Source organism: Rhinopithecus roxellana, chromosome 12, assembly GCF_007565055.1.
Source record: "Rhinopithecus roxellana isolate Shanxi Qingling chromosome 12, ASM756505v1, whole genome shotgun sequence".
Classification (NCBI taxonomy): domain Eukaryota; kingdom Metazoa; phylum Chordata; class Mammalia; order Primates; family Cercopithecidae; genus Rhinopithecus; species Rhinopithecus roxellana.
This window is the reverse complement of record NC_044560.1, coordinates 108,718,310-108,736,577: the sequence shown is the minus strand read 5'-3', so window position 1 is coordinate 108,736,577 and position 18,268 is coordinate 108,718,310. Positions and strand designations below refer to the sequence as shown.

At 54.5% G+C, this 18,268-nt stretch overlaps 1 protein-coding gene across 4 annotated transcripts; it reads left to right on the top strand.

Annotated features, from left to right (window-relative positions):
- Positions 1-183: 183 nt before the first annotated feature.
- Positions 184-16,610, top strand: BCAT2 (branched chain amino acid transaminase 2). 4 transcript variants are annotated; one of them, XM_010368633.2, is made up of 11 exons: positions 184-365; positions 5,095-5,169; positions 5,447-5,647; positions 11,173-11,283; positions 11,370-11,489; positions 11,631-11,794; positions 14,099-14,241; positions 14,410-14,495; positions 14,722-14,862; positions 14,937-15,011; positions 16,200-16,610. In XM_010368633.2, exons 1-11 carry the CDS (start codon positions 342-344, stop codon positions 16,236-16,238), a joined length of 1,179 nt encoding a protein of 392 aa, XP_010366935.1. In that variant the 5' UTR covers positions 184-341; the 3' UTR covers positions 16,239-16,610. The 4 variants fall into 4 exon arrangements, with proteins under 4 accessions (XP_010366935.1, XP_030768905.1, XP_010366934.1 ...); XM_030913045.1 differs by having other exon boundaries at positions 321-365; positions 5,447-5,711; XM_010368632.2 differs by lacking the exon at positions 184-365 and adding an exon at positions 419-529.
- The last annotated feature ends 1,658 nt before the right edge of the window (positions 16,611-18,268 follow it).

Below are 18,268 nucleotides of genomic sequence, written 5' to 3'. Positions count from 1 at the left end.
CCAATTTTTTGTATTTTTAGTAGAGACGGGGTTTGACCATGTTGGACCAGGCTGGTCTCTAACTCCTGACTTCAGGTGATCCGCCCGCTCGGCCTCCCAAGGTGCTGAGATTACAGACCTGGGCCACCTCGCCTGGCCGGGACCGTATTCCAAGACCTGCCCCCACACCAGCGCCTGGGCCCCGCAGCAGGGTTCGGCTCCCTTCCGGCGCCCTGGAGCTGGGGAGGCTTGGGGCTCTGGGCGGACGCCTTCCCCCAGGAGGAGGCGTGAGCGGGGCGTGGCCGGAACGTCTCTCCTCGGGGCCGCGCCCTGGGCGGGCACAGTTACGCGCCGCACGGATCATGGCCGCAGCCGCTCTGGGGCAGGTGGGTTCGGAGCCCCGCGCCGGGGTCTGGGGAATCCCCGGGAGAGGCGCACTTCCGGGAAGATCACTGGCCTGCGGCCGGTCCGGCTCGGCGCCGCTCCTCCCGCCCTGGGGTTCCGCTGTGGGGCGCGGAAGAGGATGGCGCCCCTTGGAAAGGAGCACCAGGTTTTAATGGGGCGAGGGGGAGCGGGCAGACGCGGATGAAGTGGGGCAAGTAATTGGTGGGGAGGTTAAAAAAAATGGGAAACATGGAGGGGCACCCTGTAATGAGGGGGGCGTGGGGGTGGGGAGGTTGTGATTTGGGGAGTGGAGCCCTGGGGTGCGGTGGGGCATCAGCTTGTGGGGGCGCTGGAATAAAGAGGCCCAGACCTCGAGGGCCGGGGGCAGGTGAGCGCAGAGTTGAACCTCAAGTCCCAGCTGTGGGAATTGGACCTAAGGTCCTATTTTCTTGGAATGAAAGTTGAAAAAAATGGAGATGGGGATTGTTGTGATCCCAAACTCCTGTCTGAAGCTCTGCACCTGGATTGGAAATCGAGGCAGCCTCTCATGGTGAAAGTGATATAGATGCTGCAGGCTAGCTGAGACCATCCCTTCTGACTGTGCGATGTCAAACAGCAGCAGCGTTTCCCAGAGTCTATGATTTCAGAAAACAAGTTTTCTCAGTGAGAAAGGAAACAGCCAAAGAACCGGGTTGTTACAAGCCTTCACAGCTGTGGTGTAACCTTGGGAGAACTGTCTCTGTTAACTTTACACCTGACTTGATTTGAGTCTCTTATCCTAGCTGATGAATGTCAGGGCAGAATTTTACTGTCTTCGGCTCTTAGTGACTGATAGGGATAGTCCTGGGATGCCTGGGGTATGTGGGCAATCTGGGCTTTAGTGGTGACACTCCTGGACTGTGGGTGGGACAGTACTGGGCTTTTACGGGTACACTTGGGACTGATGTGGACCGTCTCATCATGGCACAGTTCTGGTGTCATAGGATAGCCCTGAACTCATGGGACATTCCTAGGCTCTGATAAAGACAGAGATATCCTGTAATGGAGATAGTTGGGCTGAGTCCTCAGCTATGATGAGGACAGTCCCGGGGTGTGGAGGGAACAGTGCTGGACCATGGTAGGGACAGTCTCGAAGGTACTGGCCTAGACAGCAACATAGGGATAGTCCTGGGGATTGAAAAGGACAACAATGGTTTTTTTGTTTGTTTGTTTTTTTAATTTCAGACCTGGTGAATAGGAAATAAGCCCTGGTATTTGACAGAGGCAATGCTGTTTATAATGGGGAAAAGTGCTGGGCTTTGGAGGGGAGCATTCCTGAGCTGTTTGGGACAGTACTTGGCTCTGCTGGGAACCAGTTCTGATAAGTTACAGGCACAATCTGGGCTTGTGATGTGGAGCATCTTGGGCTATCATAGAACGGCCCTGGTCTGTGATGGGAGAGTCCTCGGCTATAAAGGGGGCAGTTCCAGACATGATGGGGTCATGTGTGGGCTGTGACAAGGGCAGACTGCGCTATGATGGGGTCTCTCCTGGGCTGTGATATGGGGACAGTCCTGGAGTATGGAGGGCTGGGCTTTGACAGGGACATTCTTGGTCTTTAATGGTGATACTCGGCCGGGCGCAGTGGCTCAAGCCTGTAATCCCAGCACTTTGGGAGGCCGAGACGGGCGGATCACGAGGTCAGATCGAGACCACCCCGGCTAACACGGTGAAACCCCGTCTCTACTAAAAAATACAAAAAACTAGCCGGGCGAGGTGGCGGGCGCCTGTAGTCCCAGCTACTTGGGAGGCTGAGGCAGGAGAATGGCGTGAACCCGGGAGGCGGAGCTTGCAGTGAGCTGAGATCCGGCCACTGCAATCCAGCCTGGGCCACAGAGCAAGACTCCGTCTCAAAAAAAAAAAAAAAAGGTGATACTCCTGGGCTGTATGGGACATAATGGAGGTTCTGTCACATTATAGAAACCTGCCCTGTGCACCCCCAAACCTACTTTATTTCTTTGTCTTTTCTTTTTGACTGAGTCTTGCTCTGTTGCTCAGGATGGAGGGCAGTGGCATGATCTCTGCTCACTGTAACCTCTGTCTCATGGGTTCAAGCGACTCTCATGCCTCAGCCTCCTGAGTAGCTGGGCTCAAGCAAGCCACCTGCCTTAGATTACAGGCGTGACCCACCACGCTGGTCTTTTTTGTTTTTTTAGAGAGACACTCTATCACCCATGTTGGAATGTAGCAGTGTGATCATAGCTCACCACAGCCTTGACCTACTTGGCTCAAGTGATCCTCCCACCTTAGCCTCCTGAGTAACTGGAATTACAGGTGTGTGCCACCATACCTGGCTAATTTTTAAATTGTTTGTAGAGATGAAGTCTTGCTATGTTGCCCAGGCTGATCTTGAACTCCTGGCCTCAAGCAGTCCTCCCACCTCTGTCTCCCAAAGTGCTGGGATTACAGGCATGAGCTACCGAGCCCAGCTGCCTTCTTTCCCTTTTCCTTTTCCTTTCCCTTTCCTTTATTGAGACAGAGTCTTGCTCTATTGCCCAGGCTGGAGTGCAGTGGTACCATCTCGGCTCACTGCAACCTCCGCCTCCCGAGTTTAAGCAATTCTCCTGCCTCAGCCTCTCAAGTTGCTGGGACTACAGGCGCCCGCCACCACGCCCAGCTAACTTGTATTTTCTGTAGAGACAGGATCTCCCTGTGTTACCCAGGCTGTTCTTGAACACCTGGCCTCAAGCCATCCTCCCACCTCGGCCTCCCACAGTGCTGGGATTATAGGCGCGAGCCACTGCACGTGGCCTCTTTCTTTCTTTCTTTTTTTATTTGAGGTGGAGTCTTGCTCTGTCGCCCAGGCTGGAGTGCAGTGGTGTGATCTCTGCTCCCTGCAAGCTCCGCCTCCCGGGTTCATGCCATTCTCCTGCTTCAGCCTCCAGAGTAGCTGGGACTATAGGCGCCCGCCACTACGCCCGGCTAATTTTTTGTATTTTTAGTAGAGATGGGGTTTCACCGTGCCAGCCAGGATGGTCTTGATCTCCTGACCTTGTGATCCGCCCGCCTCGGCCTCCCAAAGCGCTGGGATTACAGGCGTGAGCCACCGCGCCCGGCCCACGTGGCCTCTTTCTATGATTAGATCTATTTTGGCATCTCTTGGCATCAGTTTGTTTTATTTGTTTTGTTTGTTTGTGCCCCCCTTTCTGTGTCTCTTTTTCTCGTCCTTCCTCTTCCCTCTCTTATTCTCTCTTTTTCATCTTCGCTCTGAGGGCAACTCTCCTGCCCACAGGCTGGCTGTCTCACTGTGTCTGTCTCTCTCATACTGTGGGTGTCTTATCCCTCTGGGCAGAAGCATGGCTGCAAGGCAGAGCAGTCTAGATGTCGCCACCCAGAGGCAATCCGGGGCCCCACACACTGATCACCCCGGAATCCCTGGAGCCCCACACCAGCAAGACCACGCTGCAGCCCCATCTCCCAGCGACTCACCTAGTGACCAGTAACCACGGCCATTCACGTCCATCCTCTAGAATCAGTGCCAACTCACCCAGCTTACAGGGCAGGACAGGTCAGGCCACTCTGTCTCCCTCAACCTCACGCCCCAACTGCCTCCCCACAGGGCTGGGGAAAGAGGCATTGTGAGGTCAAAGGTCACCAGAGAGGGGCCAGGGGCTGAAAGGAATTGGAGTCACTGCCAAAGTGCCGTCCAAGGTGTGGGGTTTGGGCTTCAGGTAATCAGAGCCCAGTTGATCGAATACCTTCAGAGAATCAGCACCTGGACTCCTGGGTCTGGTGGAGGAGGGCCTGGGGACCTGGACTCCTGGGTCTGAGGGAGGAGGGGCTGGGGGCCTGGACTCCTGGGTCTGAGGGAGGAGGGGCTGGGGACCTGGACTCCTGGGTCTGAGGGAGGAGGGTCTGGGGCCTGGACTCCTGGGTCTGAGGGTGGAGGGGCTGGGGGCCCAGTCTTCGGGTCTGAGGGCGGAGGCAGCTAGAGTCTGGACTCTTACTTAGGTCTAAGGGAGGCGGGCCTGGGGGAGCAGGACCTGTTGGTCCCTTGGTCTTCTAAGGCCCATCAGCACTTGGGTCCCCGGAGGCCTTCACTTACCTGTGTACCTTCCCTGGTCGTCGTCTTGTCTGAGCTGATCTCCAGGCTGGGACCAAAGGTCTCTGGGGTGGGAGGCGCTTGAGTTTGACTTTGCCCCAGCATCGAGGAGGGGGCCGGAGCTGACTCAGCTCTTTTTTTTTTTTTTTTTTTTTTTGAGACGGAGTCTTGCTCTGTCACCCAGGCTGGAGTGCAGTGGCGCGATCTCGGCTCACTGCAAGCTCCGCCTCCCGGGTTCATGCCATTCTCCTGCCTCAGCCTCCTGAGTAGCTGGGGACTACAGGCGCCCGCCACAACGCCCGGCTAACTTTTCTTTTGCATTTTTAGTAGAGACGGGGTTTCACTGTGTTAGTCAGGATGGTCTCGATCTCCTGACCTCATGATCCACCCACCTCGGCCTCCCAAAGTGCTGGGATTACAAGTGTGAGCCACCGCGCCCGGCCTTGACTCAGCTCTTTCTAGGGAGCCCTCGTCGAGGCAGGGAGAGGACTTGGCCTCCTTCAGGACCACCTGCCCCTGTCTAGAATAGACTGAGACTGGGACACAACAGGCAGGCCAGCGGGACCTCCAAGTGCAGGAGGTGGCGAGCGGGCTGCCAGGGCCGCTGCTGTGCCCCATTCACCCTCTCTCTCACTTCTTTCTCTACCCAGATCTGGGCACGAAAGCTTCTCTCTGCCCCTTGGCTTCTGTGTGGTCCCAGAAGATATGTCTCCTCCAATTTCAAGGTGAAAGGAGGGAACTCGATGCTTGGCTCTGAGAGAGGAAGGGGCTGGTAGCTGGTTTTGGGCATCTCCAAAAGGTCCACAGCCCAGAGATGTCAGTGGGTAACCTAATAGCCCTGCCATTGGGCCGTGGAAAAGGGATGACACTGCATGTCCCAGAATACTCCAGGGTGACGGGTCCTTCTTCTCTATGGGTCTGAGGCCCAGGGCTTCATGGGAGTTGTAGTTTTTCAGCTTGGAGGTTGTGGCCAGATTCTAGGACACCCCTGTCTTTCCTCAGGCTGCAGACCTGCAGCTGGAAATGACACAGAAGCCTCATAAGAAGCCCAGCCCCGGCGAGCCCCTGGTGTTTGGGAAGACATTCACCGACCACATGCTGATGGTGGAATGGAATGACAAGGGCTGGGGCCAGCCCCGAATCCAGCCCTTCCAGAACCTCACGCTGCACCCAGCCTCCTCCAGCCTCCACTACTCTCTGCAGGTGGCATGGCGGCCGGCCTCTCTCCCCATCCCTGTCTGCATCTCCTTGCTGTGTCTCTTGCCAGGTGCACCTCCCTTGGTTTGTTTGTTGTGTGTTTCTCCTTTCTGTGCATTCATCATTCGTTTTCTGAGGCCTTCCATTCTCCAGGCCCATGCTCGGTGATACTGGGTTCCCCGAGATGAGCAGACCCCGTTCCTTCACTTGGAAAACCCCATGCTGTGGGCATAACTCAGTATGATCTGTGCTCTGATGGAGGCCCTGTGGAGGCCAGTAGAGACCCCACCTCACTTGAAAGAAAGCATGGCTTCTTCTGGCATAAAGGGGAGCTTGAGGGGGATGGCGGGAGAGGTGACAGCCGGGGTGATGGTAGGAGAGGGAAGAGCCGGGGGGATGGTGGGAGAAGGGACAGCCAGGGGGCGTGGCAGGAGAGGGACAGCTGGGATGATGGCGGGAGAGGGGACGGGGGGGATGGTGGGGGAGGGCACAGTCGGGGGTGATGGCGGGAGAGAGACAGCCAGAGGGATGGCAGGAGAGGGGACAGCCAGGGGAGGGATGGTGGGAGAGGGACAGCCAGGGGAGGGATGGCAGGAGAGGGGACAGCTAGGGGGAGATGGCGGGAAGGAGGCAGTTGGGGGGGATGGCAGAAGAGGGGACAGCCAGTCCAAACCCCAAACAGGAGCAGAGCCTGGTATATTTGGGAGAAATTGTGGTGTTGGATCATGGTGGAGGAGGCTGCAAATGTCAGGGCCATGGAGGAGCCAAGGGGCTGGGGTCTTGTCCAAGGGTGCTGGGAGCCATCGAAGGCTCTGAGGAAGGCAGGGGCAGGGCCACGTCTAGGTATAGTGAGAGCCCTCTCAGGCCTTGTGGAGGACATGAGTTACAGGCAAGGAGGCTGGGCTGGTGACCGTGTGGAGCCTGGGCCTGTCCCCACATGGGAACCCAGGAGGAGGAGCAGCTTTGTGGTACCTGGCGAGCCTGAGAGACTTGTAAGGTTTCCAGGAGAGAGATCCAGGAGGCATTTGGTTTTAGGACTTAGAGCTATGGCTGAAAGCAAAGTCTTCATGAGGAAACTTTGGTTGAGACAAGATTTAAATGAGCATCTTGCAGCTCCAGTAACTGGTTAGCAATTTGGCTGATTTGGGTCCTCCAGGGCATGGTTTTGTGGCATTAAGACTTCTATTCCATTCCTTTCTTTCCTTTCCCTCCCTCCCTCCATTTTTTCCTTTCTTCCTTCCTTTCCAGAATTTTAAGGTTTTGTTTTTTTCCCCTCTCACCTCCCACTGTGGACATCGACGCAACACCAGTCGATTCTGTACAGAGCACACACACCTTCAATCACAGCCAGACACTTCTGCCAGGACGTAAGCGGGACAGGCAGGATTACGCCTGCTGAGCCTCCAGGAAGCTGGTTACTTGGAGACCACCACACACTTCTCCCTTCAGCCCAGCACAGCAGTTGTCCTCTGGCTGGGGACCCAGTACTTTTTCTTCAGTTGAGTGAGCGCAGAGGAAGCCTGCGGCCCTGGCAGACGGAACGTGCTGCTGTGATCCCGTGGGTCCAGAAGGCGGAGAGAGGCGGCTTAGGGAGTAGGACAATGACGTCCCCATGTCACCCTCACTCCGGGGCATGTGTGGATTGCAGGCCAACCACGTGTATTACTTTTTATTTTTATTTTTTCTTATTTATTTATTTAGAGACAGAGTCTCTCACTCTGTCCTCCAGGCTGGAGTGCAATGATGCAATCTCGCTCACTGCAACCTTCACCTCCCGGGTTCAAGTGATTCTCTTGCCTCAGCCTCCCGAGTAGCTGGGATTATAGGCGTGTACCACTATGCCTGGCTAATTTTTGTATATTTAGTAGAGACATGGTTTCACCATGTTGGCCAGGCTGGTCTCAAACTTCTTACCTCAGATGATCCACCCGCCTCATCCTCCCAAAAGGCTGGGATTACCGGCATGAGCCACCGCGCCCGGCCTCCAACCATTTTAAAGCCCATAATTCAGTGGCAGGCAATGTTATACAACCATCACCACCATATAGGTTCAAAACTCTTTAATCCCCCATACCCATTAATCGGTACCCATTGTCCCTCACCCCAGCCCCTGACAACCATTAGTCTGCTTTCTTTGTCTACCTGTATTTATTATTTTTAAATAATAGAGATGGGATTTCACCATTTTGCCCAGGCTGGTCTTGAACTCCTGAGCTCACGTGATCCACACGCTTTGGCCTCCCAAGGTGCTAGGATTACAGGCTTGAGCCACCAAGCCTGGCCACCTGCATTTTTGTTGTTGTTATGACTTTTTTTTGAGACAGGGTCTTGCTCTGTAGCCCAGGCTGGAGTGCAGTGGCATGATCTTGGCTCACTGCAGCCTTGACCTCCCAGGCTCCAGTGATCCACCTGCATCAGCCTTCCGAGTAGCTGGGACCACAGGTGTGCACCACCATGCCCGCCCAGCTAATTTTATTTTTATTTTTATTTTTAATTTTTTTTAGAGATGGGTCTTGTTATGTTGCCCAGGGTGATCTCAGATTTCTAGGCTCAAGTGATCCTCCTGCTTCAGCCTCCCAAAGTCCTGGGATTACAGGCATGAGCCACTTTATCTGGCCTCTATTTACCTGGGTTTTGTTTTGTTTTTGAGACAGTGTCTTGCTCTGTTGCCCAGGCTGGAGTGCAGTGGCATGGTGACAACTCACTGCAACCTCCGCCTCCTAGGCTCAAGTGATCCTCCTGCGTCAGCCTCCCAAGTGGCTAGGACTACAGGCACACACCACCTTGCCCAGTTAATTTTTAAATCTTGTGCAGAGACAGCATCTCACTTTGTTGCCCAGGCTAGTCTCGAACTCCTGGCTTCAAGCAATTCTCCCACCTCAGCCTCCCAGTGCTGGGGTTACAGGTATGAGCCATCATACTGGGCCTGGAAATTCTTCTCTATACCTTAAAGCTTAAAGAGCTTTTTCTTGTGGCCTCATGCTGTGTCATCCTAACAATGCACCTCATTAGGCAATCCCCTATTGTTGGACACTGAGGTTGTTTTCTGTCTATTATAAACAATGTTGCAATAAAGAATCTAGTACAAGGCCAGGGGTGGTGGTTCCTGTGTAATCCCAGCACTTTGGGAGGCCGAGGGGGATGGATCACCTGAGATCAGGAGTTCAAGACCAGCTTTGCCAACATGGTGAAACCTCATCTCTACTAATATACAAAAATTAGCTGGGTGTGGTGGTGGGTGCCTGTAATCCCTGGTACTCGGGAGGCTGAGGCAGAGGCAGGAGAATTGCTTGAACCCAGGAGGCAGAGGTTGCAGTGAGCCGAGATTGCGCCACTGCACTCCAGCCTGGGTGGCAGAGTGAGACTCCATCTCAAAAAAAAAAAAAAAAGGAATCCTGTACACATGTCACTTCTTTAGTCACTTCTTTAAGTACAAGTGTATCTCTCTGCTCAATTTCGGGAACTATAGGTCAAAGGATATGTAAGCTTGTAATCTTGATAGCTATTACCATATCCACATCTACATCTACAGGGCATGTCAGTTTCCACACCCACCAGCAGAGCTTGTTTCCACACCTTGGACAACCCTTGTCCAAGTTTTAGATCTTTTCCAATCTCCCATGTGGTTTTAGAGGTATCTCAAAGTAAGTTTAATTTGCATTTTTCTCCCTAATGCTGAATGAAATTGACTATCTTCTCACGAGCTTAAGGGCCACCTGTATTTCCTTTTGTGTGAACTGTCCATTTGCTAGGCTGATTTTTCTATCAGGTTAGGTTTTTAAAAATTCATTTGGGGCTGGGAAGAAGAGGCAGGGCAATTGCTTGAGCTCAGGAGTTCAAGACCAGCCTGACCAACATAGTGAGGCCCCATGTGTACAAGAAATCGAAAAAAAAAAAAAAAAAACATGGCCAGTCACGGTGGCTCATGCCTGTAATCCCAGCACTTTGGGAGGCCAAGGCAGGTGGATCACCTGAGGTCAGGAGTTCAAGACCAGCCTGGCCAACATGGCGAAACCCCTTCTCTACCAAAAACACAATTAGCCAGGCATGGTTGTAGGCACTTGTAATCCCAGCTACTCGGGAGGCTGAGGCAAGAGAATCGCTGAGCCAAGATAGAGCCACTGCACTTCAGCCTGGGCAACAGAGTGAGACTCCATCTCAAATAAAATAAAAACTAAAATTCCCAATCCAAGATATAAAACAGTTACTTTTTGTTTCCTTCTACAGCTTTTATGGTATATTTTCATTTAGACCTTTAATGCATCTGGAATTTCTTCTGGTGTGAGGTGTGAAATCGAGATTGAATGTAGTTTTTCTTTAGGTGAATATTTGGTTATCTATTCCATTGTTCAGTCTGTTTACTCATATAGCAGTGTCACTCTGTTTTAAGTATTGTAGATTTATAATCTGTTTTACTACCTGATAGGGCTACTCCCTGCCCCTTCTTGCCCCTCATTTTTATGTTGGTGGTTTTTATCCCCCCAAAATATCATAGCTAGTTTTGCTTGTCTTCCATTCTTCATCCATTTATCTATTCATTCATCAAAAACCCACTATGGGAAAAAAAAAAAAAGCAAAAAATGTCTGGCTGGGCGCAGTGGCTCACACCTGTAATCCTAGCACTTTGGGAGGCTGAGGCGAGTGGATCAACTAAAAATACAAAAATTAGCTGGGTGTGGTGGCGAGTGCCTGTAATCCTAGCTACCCAGGAGGCCGAGGCATGAGAATCACTTGGACCTGGGAGGCGGAGCTTGCAATGAGCCGAGATCAGGCCGTTGCACTCCAGCCTGGGCAACAGAGTGAGACCCTGTCTCCAAAACAAACAAACAAACAAACAAAAACAAAAACCACACAAACAAAAAAAAAAAACCACTCTGTGGCAAGCACTACCTACCCTGGTGCAGGGGACTGCAGGAGAGGCTGTCTGGTAAAGTGTCAGGAGCAATCTCTGCCCTGAGGCTCTTCCACTGTGCAGTAGAGCAGACGCTGAACGAGCAAGCCTGGAACCATGGGGTAGTGATCAGGGACAGAGTCTCCAGAAAAAAACTAGGTCCCAGACTGGAGTGCAGTGGCACGATCATGGCTCACTGCAGTCTCGAACTCCCAGGCTCAAGTGATCCTCTCACCACCTTCCAAGTACCCGCACCTGGCTGATTTTCATACTTTTTGTGGAGATGGGGTCTTGCTCTAAAGCCTGGGCTGGTCACAAACTCCTACACTCAAGTGACCCTCTTGCCTCGGCCTCCCAAAGTGCTGGGATTACAGGCATGAGCCACTGAGCCGAGTCGTGTCCTTTGCTTTCTTGAGTCTCCGTGTGTCTCCACCTGTTCGTCTCTCTGTCTATATCTGTCTCTCTTTTTTTCTCATTTCTGTGACCCAGCTGCTAAATCTCCCCGGCGCTCTCCTCTTGGCCTCCAGCTTTCAGTTGTCTGTGTCTTTGTGTATCTGTCTCTCTCTGTCTTGGTGTCTCTCACTGTCTCTCATGACTGTCTGGAGAAGTCTCCGAGCCTCCCGCCCACGTGTCCCCGCAGCTGTTTGAGGGCATGAAGGCGTTCAAAGGCAAAGACCAGCAGGTGCGCCTCTTCCGCCCCTGGCTCAACATGGACCGGATGCTGCGCTCAGCCCTGCGCTTGTGCCTGCCGGTGAGGGGTCTTGGCCCGCCGGAATGGGGAGGAGGGCTGGGGCCAGGACAGCAAGGGCCCCTTGACTCATTCAGAATCCCGCCCAGAGTTTCGACAAGCTGGAGTTGCTGGAGTGCATCCGCCGGCTCATCGAGGTGGACAAGGCCTGGGTCCCCGATGCCGCCGGCACCAGCCTCTATGTGCGGCCTGTGCTCATTGGGAACGAGGTGGGTCCAACTCCAGGGCTGGGGAACTGGGCTGCGCGGTGGGATTCTGCAGGGCAGGGGTGGGGTCCTGGAGGCCTGGGTCAAGGGAGGGGAAGGGACTGGGGACCTGGACTCCTGACGCTGCCCCTCTGCCCTTCGCAGCCCTCGCTGGGTGTCGCCCAGCCCACGAGCGCGCTCCTGTTCGTCATTCTTTGCCCAGTGGGCGCCTACTTCCCTGGAGGCTCCGTGACCCCGGTCTCCCTCCTGGCCGACCCAACCTTCATCCGGGCCTGGGTGGGAGGGGTCGGCAACTACAAGTTAGGCGGGTAAGTAGCACCCCCAACCCCAGAACGACTGGCTCACTGGGCGTTGGAGACACAGGGACCAGCGTGCGTGCTTTCGGCCATGCCTCTGGATGTCACGCAAAGGTGACATCAGCACCGCGCCGGGCTCAGTGCTAAGCGCTGTGCTCCCCTGACCTCCCTGGTCCCTGAAAACAAACCATGGAAGGAAGGAGGAGGGATTATTTTCCAGATGGACAAAAAGACTCACAGATGGGGAGGCACTGGGTGGAGGTCAGTGGGGAAACCAGGACTGGTCCCGGGAAGCCTCCAGGAATGAAGCTTACACTCAGCTCAGTGGCCTCTCGCCCTGGCAGCCTCCCGTGATACCCCGGGCTGGGCTGTGCTCCCCAAACCCAGCTCCCACAGTCGTTTGAGCCTCCAAAGCCCCTCACCCCCGTGTGGACTTGTGTAAATCTGTCTCCCGGTGGCCTCAGCTCAGCAGGGCAGGAAGGAGACAGCTGGGTCTCCTGGGCAACCGAGGCAGAGGGTGGGTCACTGGCGAGTTGGGACAGGAACGTGGCCCCAGCTGGGGGTGCATTCAGATCCTTTCAGCCACATCCTGTGAGGTCTCCTGAGGGCCAGGCCCTGTGCTGGCAGAAGCTGGGCACACATATGAGTCAGCCCTGAGCCCTGCCCTCCCAGGGCTCCCAGGCTGGTGGGAACCCCAGTATTCGGAGCTGCATGTTCTCTGGTGAGGTGACCCAGGGCATTGTGAAAGGCTTCACAGAGGCCGGAGGCAGTGGCTCACGCCTGTAATCCCAGCACTTTGGGAGACCGAGGTGGGTGAATCATGAGGTCAGGAGATCGAGACCATCCTGACTAACACGGTGAAACCCTGTCTCTACTAAAAATGCAAAAAAAAAAAAAAATTACCCAGGTGTGGTGGCGGGCGCCTGTAGTCCCAGCTACTTGGGAGGCTAAGGCAGGAGAATGGCGTGAACCCGGGAGGCGGAGCTTGCAGTGAGCCGAGATCGCGCCACTGCATTCCAGCCTGGGTGACAGCGCGAGACTCCATCTCAAAAAAAAAAAAAAAAAAAAGGTTTCACAGAGGAGGCAACCCTTCAACTGGGTCTGAGGAGGAGGGAAGAGGGGGTTTCCTGGGTACAAAAGTCAGCAAACCGTTTCCAATCCTGGGGACCATGTGTGCAGGGACAGAAGGAATAGGATCACAGAAGATGTTCAGGTTACAAAAGTAAGTCTGGGTTTTGCAAAATGCTTAACAAGTAGTCATAGACTCAGGCAGGCCTGGAATACCGGATGGAGGCTAGGGCCTTGTCCCGGGGCACTGGGGAGCCATGGGAGGCTTGTTAGCAGCTGAGGGGAGAGGCTATCTCTGGGAGAGAAACACAGAAAGTCATCCAGGTAGCCCAGTTCACTGGGGGAGTCCAGGGAAGTTCCAGCACCCAGCCTGGAGGTCTGGAAACACCTCTCAAGGAGGTGACATCAGAAATGGTTTTGTAGCCAGGCACAGTGGCTCACACCTGTAATCCCAGCACTTTGCGGGGCCGAGGTGGGCAGATCACCTGAGGTCAGGAGTTTGAGACCAGCCTGGCCAACATGGTGAAACCCCGTCTCTACTAAAAATATAAAAATGAAGGCCGGGTGCGGTGGCTCACTCCTGTAATCCCAGCACTTTGGGAGGTTGAGGTGGGCATATATAAATATAAATATAAATTAGTTGGACATAGTGCTGCATGCCCCAGTTACTCAGGAGGCTGAGGCACGAGAATCGCTTGGACCCGAGAGGCGGAGGTTGCAGTGAGCTGAGATCGCACCACTGCACTCTAGCCCCAGCCTGGGCGACAGAGCAAGATTCTGTCTCAAAAAAAAAAAAAAAAAAGGTTTTGAATGACAGCCGAGGATTTGGTCACTATGAAACGGGTGAGGGCCGGGCGCCATGGCTCACACCTGTAATCCCAGCACTTTGGGAGGCCGAGATGGGCAGATCACGAGGTCAAGAGAGGCTGAGGCCGGAGAATCGCTTGAACCCGGGAGGCAGAGGCTGCAGTGAGCCAAGATCGCGCCACTGCACTCCAGCCTGGGTGACAGAGCGAGACTCCATCTCAAAAAAAAAAGGGAAAATTGGGAAGAGACAGGAGAGAGGGGACATAACCACTTAGGGTCCTGATGCCAAATGAAAAGTCAGGGATTCTGCTCAGGGGAACTGGGGAGTCCCGGGAGAGCTGTGAGCAGGGAGACAGGAGAGAGCAGGATGAGCCTCCTCTGGGACTGGCTGGGGAAGGATGGGGCTCCCTTGTCCCACCCAACCAGTCTGCCCTCCACCAGGAATTATGGGCCCACCGTGTTAGTGCAACAGGAGGCACGCAAGCAGGGCTGTGAACAGGTCCTCTGGCTGTATGGGCCCGACCACCAGCTCACTGAGGTGGGGACCATGAACATCTTTGTCTACTGGACCCACGAAGATGGGGGTGAGCCCTCCCGCGACCCAGCCAAACCCTGGTGGGAGTGGGTGGCACCATCATTCCTGGAAGGTTACAGGCCCCAGGGATTCTGGGATGGGGGAAAGAGGGTGGCTCCTAAGACAGGGGTGCTAGAGGGTGAGAGGTAACATCTTCCACCCCTCACACCTGCCCTAGTGCTGGAGCTGGTGACGCCCCCGCTGAACGGTGTCATCCTTCCTGGAGTGGTCAGACAGAGTCTGCTGGAACTGGCTCAGACCTGGGTGAGGACATGGCATCTTCTGGTAATGGGCGCCATGTGCCAGGGGCCAGGGCATCAGAGGGCTGTGGCGGGGACTGGGGCACACTGGCATGTCTCTGCCCCTTCTCCTGGGTCTGTCTCTCCCCTTGGGCCTGTGTCTTCCTCACTATCCTCAGGGAGGGAGAGGTGGAGGTCTGCAGCAGGGCAACCCTCTGGGGACACGTGTGTCTCTGCCAACTGCCCTGCAGGGTGAGTTCCGGGTGGCGGAACGCACAATCACCATGAAGCAGTTGCTGCGGGCCCTGGAGGAGGGCCGCGTGCGGGAAGTCTTTGGCTCCGGCACCGCTTGCCAGGTCTGCCCAGTGCACCGAATCCTGTACAAAGACAAGGTGAGGCGGGGCTGCTATTGTGGGTAGGAGGGAAGGAGGGGGGGGCTTGGTTCTCACCACACCTTCTGCCCCAGAACCTCCACATTCCCACCATGGAAAACGGGCCTGAGCTGATCCTCCGCTTCCAGAAGGAGCTGAAGGAGATCCAGGTGAGCTGCAGGCAACCGGGGAATGGGCTGGGAGCTTGTTCCCTGGAGGAGTTGGTGTCCCATGAGCCCCTGGATTAAGGCTGGCCCTTCAGTAGTACCAGGAACAGATAATGGCCCTTCTTTTTTTTTTTTTTTTTTTTTTTTTTTGAGACGGAGTCTCACTCTGTCACTCAGGCTGGAGTGCTGTGGCCGGATCTCAGCTCACTGCAAGCTCCTCCTCCTGAGTTCACACCATTCTCCTGCCTCAGGCTCCTGAGTAGCTGGGACTACAGGCGCTGCCACCTCGCCCGGCTAGTTTTTTGTAGTTTTTAGTAGAGACGGGGTTTCACCGTGTTAGCCAGGATGGTCTCGATCTCCTGACCTCGTGATCCGCCCGTCTCGGCCTCCCAATGGCCCTTCTTATTGAGACCCTGGAGAGTGGGCTTTCCATGCTGCTGTGTGCCCTGGAAAACCCTTTGGGGCTAAATCACCCTTCCCTGTGAGCTCCTGGAGCCTTGGACATTTCTTCAGCTTTGGAAACCCCCTCCTGTGATCCTCTGTGGCTCCTGGGTGCCCTGGTGAGAGAAACCCCCTCCCTGTGGGCCTCTGAGGCCCCTCGGTGCCCTGGTGGGAGACAGGCCCTTTCCATAAATCTCTGAGACCTTAGCCAGTCCTCTGGCCATCTCAGAGGTCGGCCTCCCAAGATTCCCTGGGGCCCTGGGCTATCCCTTTGGCTGAAGAAAGCTTCCGCCCATGAGCCTCGGGACCTTGGCCCCTTTCTGGCACCAGACTGTTTCCTCCCACAAGCCTCTGGGGCATTGCCATCTTCTGGGCCAAGATCTCTTTCCCAAGAATCTCTGGGCTCCTTTCCCAGACCTAGAGCTACATTTCTGTAAACTTTTGTGCATCAGGACCTAGAACTACACATCCTCTGACTATCCGGGGTTTCTGAGCTGAAAGTGACTTTTTCCAAGAGCCTTAGAGGCCTGGCCATAATTCCTCTCTTCAGAACTACATCTCCCGGAAGCCTCTGTGCTGCCTTAGCCTTGGTTCCCCGTTGCTATCATTGTTGGCCCTCTGGGAAGTGGACTACATTTCCCGTGAGCCACTGGGGCACAGCTCCGTAGGCACTTGGCCTGGAACGCCCCAGGGCCTGCTGGGAGTTGTAGAGCAGCTTCCACCTCGCGCGCTGCCTCCGTTGTTCCGCAGTACGGAATCAGAGCCCACGAGTGGATGTTCCCGGTGTGATGCTGCAGGCTGTGCTCCATATCCACCGACCCGTAGCATCTCATCACGCCAGCACTTGCCTCCCTACCAATGACTCACCTGAAGTGCAATACTAAATAAAAGGCCAGCGGGCGGTGTCTGGGTCTCTGGCGCCCCCTATGTGGTTGCGACACCCCCAAAGCCATAAGGGCCGACCCAGGCGTCTTGGCCCCCAGCCCCTCGTCTTGGGTTCAGGTTCGCCCCTTGCTCCTTGTCGTGAGGTCAAGGACACACCTTGGCCCCGACTCCGGATCTCTCCATTCTCAGGCCAGACCCCCAGTGTTGCCGTTGATTTTTTTTTTTTTTCTCTCTGTCTTTGCTGCAGTTTTGAAATAAAATGCCAAAGAACACACATTATCTGGCTTCTTCCGTGACGCGACTCTGGGGCTTTAACCCAGGAATCCTGCTTCCTCAGCCCATTTTATTCTGAAGGACCCAGTCATCCGAGCCCCCAGTGTTCTGACGGTTTCTCCAACCTGGGGGAGCATTTCATGTCTCCCGCACTGAACTTACTATCTCCCCCCCCCCACCAAGCAGCTCCTCCCCTACTTTCCCGTCACCCAGTCACTGGACCGGACCCCTAGGTGCTGCGGCCTTTCCTCTCAAAGCCCTCCAGGCCCTGATCGCTGTTCCTCCTGCCCCCTGACTCTGCTCTGCGTTCCCCCACCTCTTTGTCCCCTAGGTCCTGGCCTCAACTCAACTCTTGCCTTCTGCTGGCACCCTGGTTCCAGCCTGCAGTCCCCTACTTGGCCCAAAGGTTCTTTCTGCACCCAGACCTGGCCCAGTGCCCTCAGCCAGGACTGCAGTCATGGGACCCTAGTGGGTTGTGGAGTGGAGCACGATACTCTCACCTGATGGAGGGATTAAATGTGGAAGAGTTTAGACTGGGTGCACTGACTCACGCCTGCAATTCCAGCACTTCGGGAGGCTGAGACAGGAGGATTGCTTGAGACCAGCCTGGGCAATGCAGTGAGATCCCATCTGTACAGAAAATACAAAAAATTAACCAGGTGTGGTGGCATGTGAGTATAGTCCCAACTACTCCAGAGGCTGAGGTGGGAGGATCGCTTGAGCCCGGGAGGTCGAGGCTACCAGCCTAGCCAATGTGGCGAAATCCCATCTCTGCTAAAAATACAAAAATTAGCTGGGTGTGGTGGTGGGTGCCTGTAATCCCAGCTACTCGGGAGACTGAGACATGAGAATTGCTTGAATCTGGGAGGCAGAGGTTGCAGTGAGCCAAGATTGTGCCATTGCACTCCAGCCTGGGCAACAAAAGCAAAACTCCGTCTCTAAATAAATACATAAATAAAATAAAAATACGGAAACTAGCCGGGCATCATGGTGCATGCCTGTAATCCCAGCTACTTGGGAGGCTGAGGCAGGAGAATCACTTGAACTTGGGGGGCAGAGGTTGTAATGAGCTGAGATTGTGCTACTGCATTCCAGCCTGGGTGACAGAGCAAGACTCTGTCTCAAAAAGAAAATAAAAATAATAAAAAAAAGAATTCACAAGCGCCACCTCTATGTATATAAATACATGTATATCTATAGGCAGGAGTACAGTGATGCAATCAGTGTACTGCAGTAATCACTGCAGCCTCGACCTCCCAGACTCAAACGATTCTCTCACCTCAGCCTCCCAAGCAGCTGGAATCACAGGCATGTGCCACTATGCCTGCCTAATTTAAAATTTTTTTTTTTTTTTTTGAGACAGTGTCTCACCCTGTCGCCCAGGCTGGAGTGCAGTGGCATGATCTCGGCTCACAGCATCCTCCGCCTCCCGGGTTTGAGCGATTCTCCTGCCTCAGCCTCCTGAGTAACTGGGACTACAGGCTCCCGCCACCATGCCCGGCTAATTTTTGTATTTTTAGTAGAGACAGGGTTTCACCATATTGACCAGGCTGGTCTCAAACTCCTGACCTTGTGATCCACCCACCTCGGCCTCCCAAAGTGCTGGGATTACAGGCGTGAGCCACCACGTCTGGCTAATTTTTTCTGTAGAGACAGAGCCT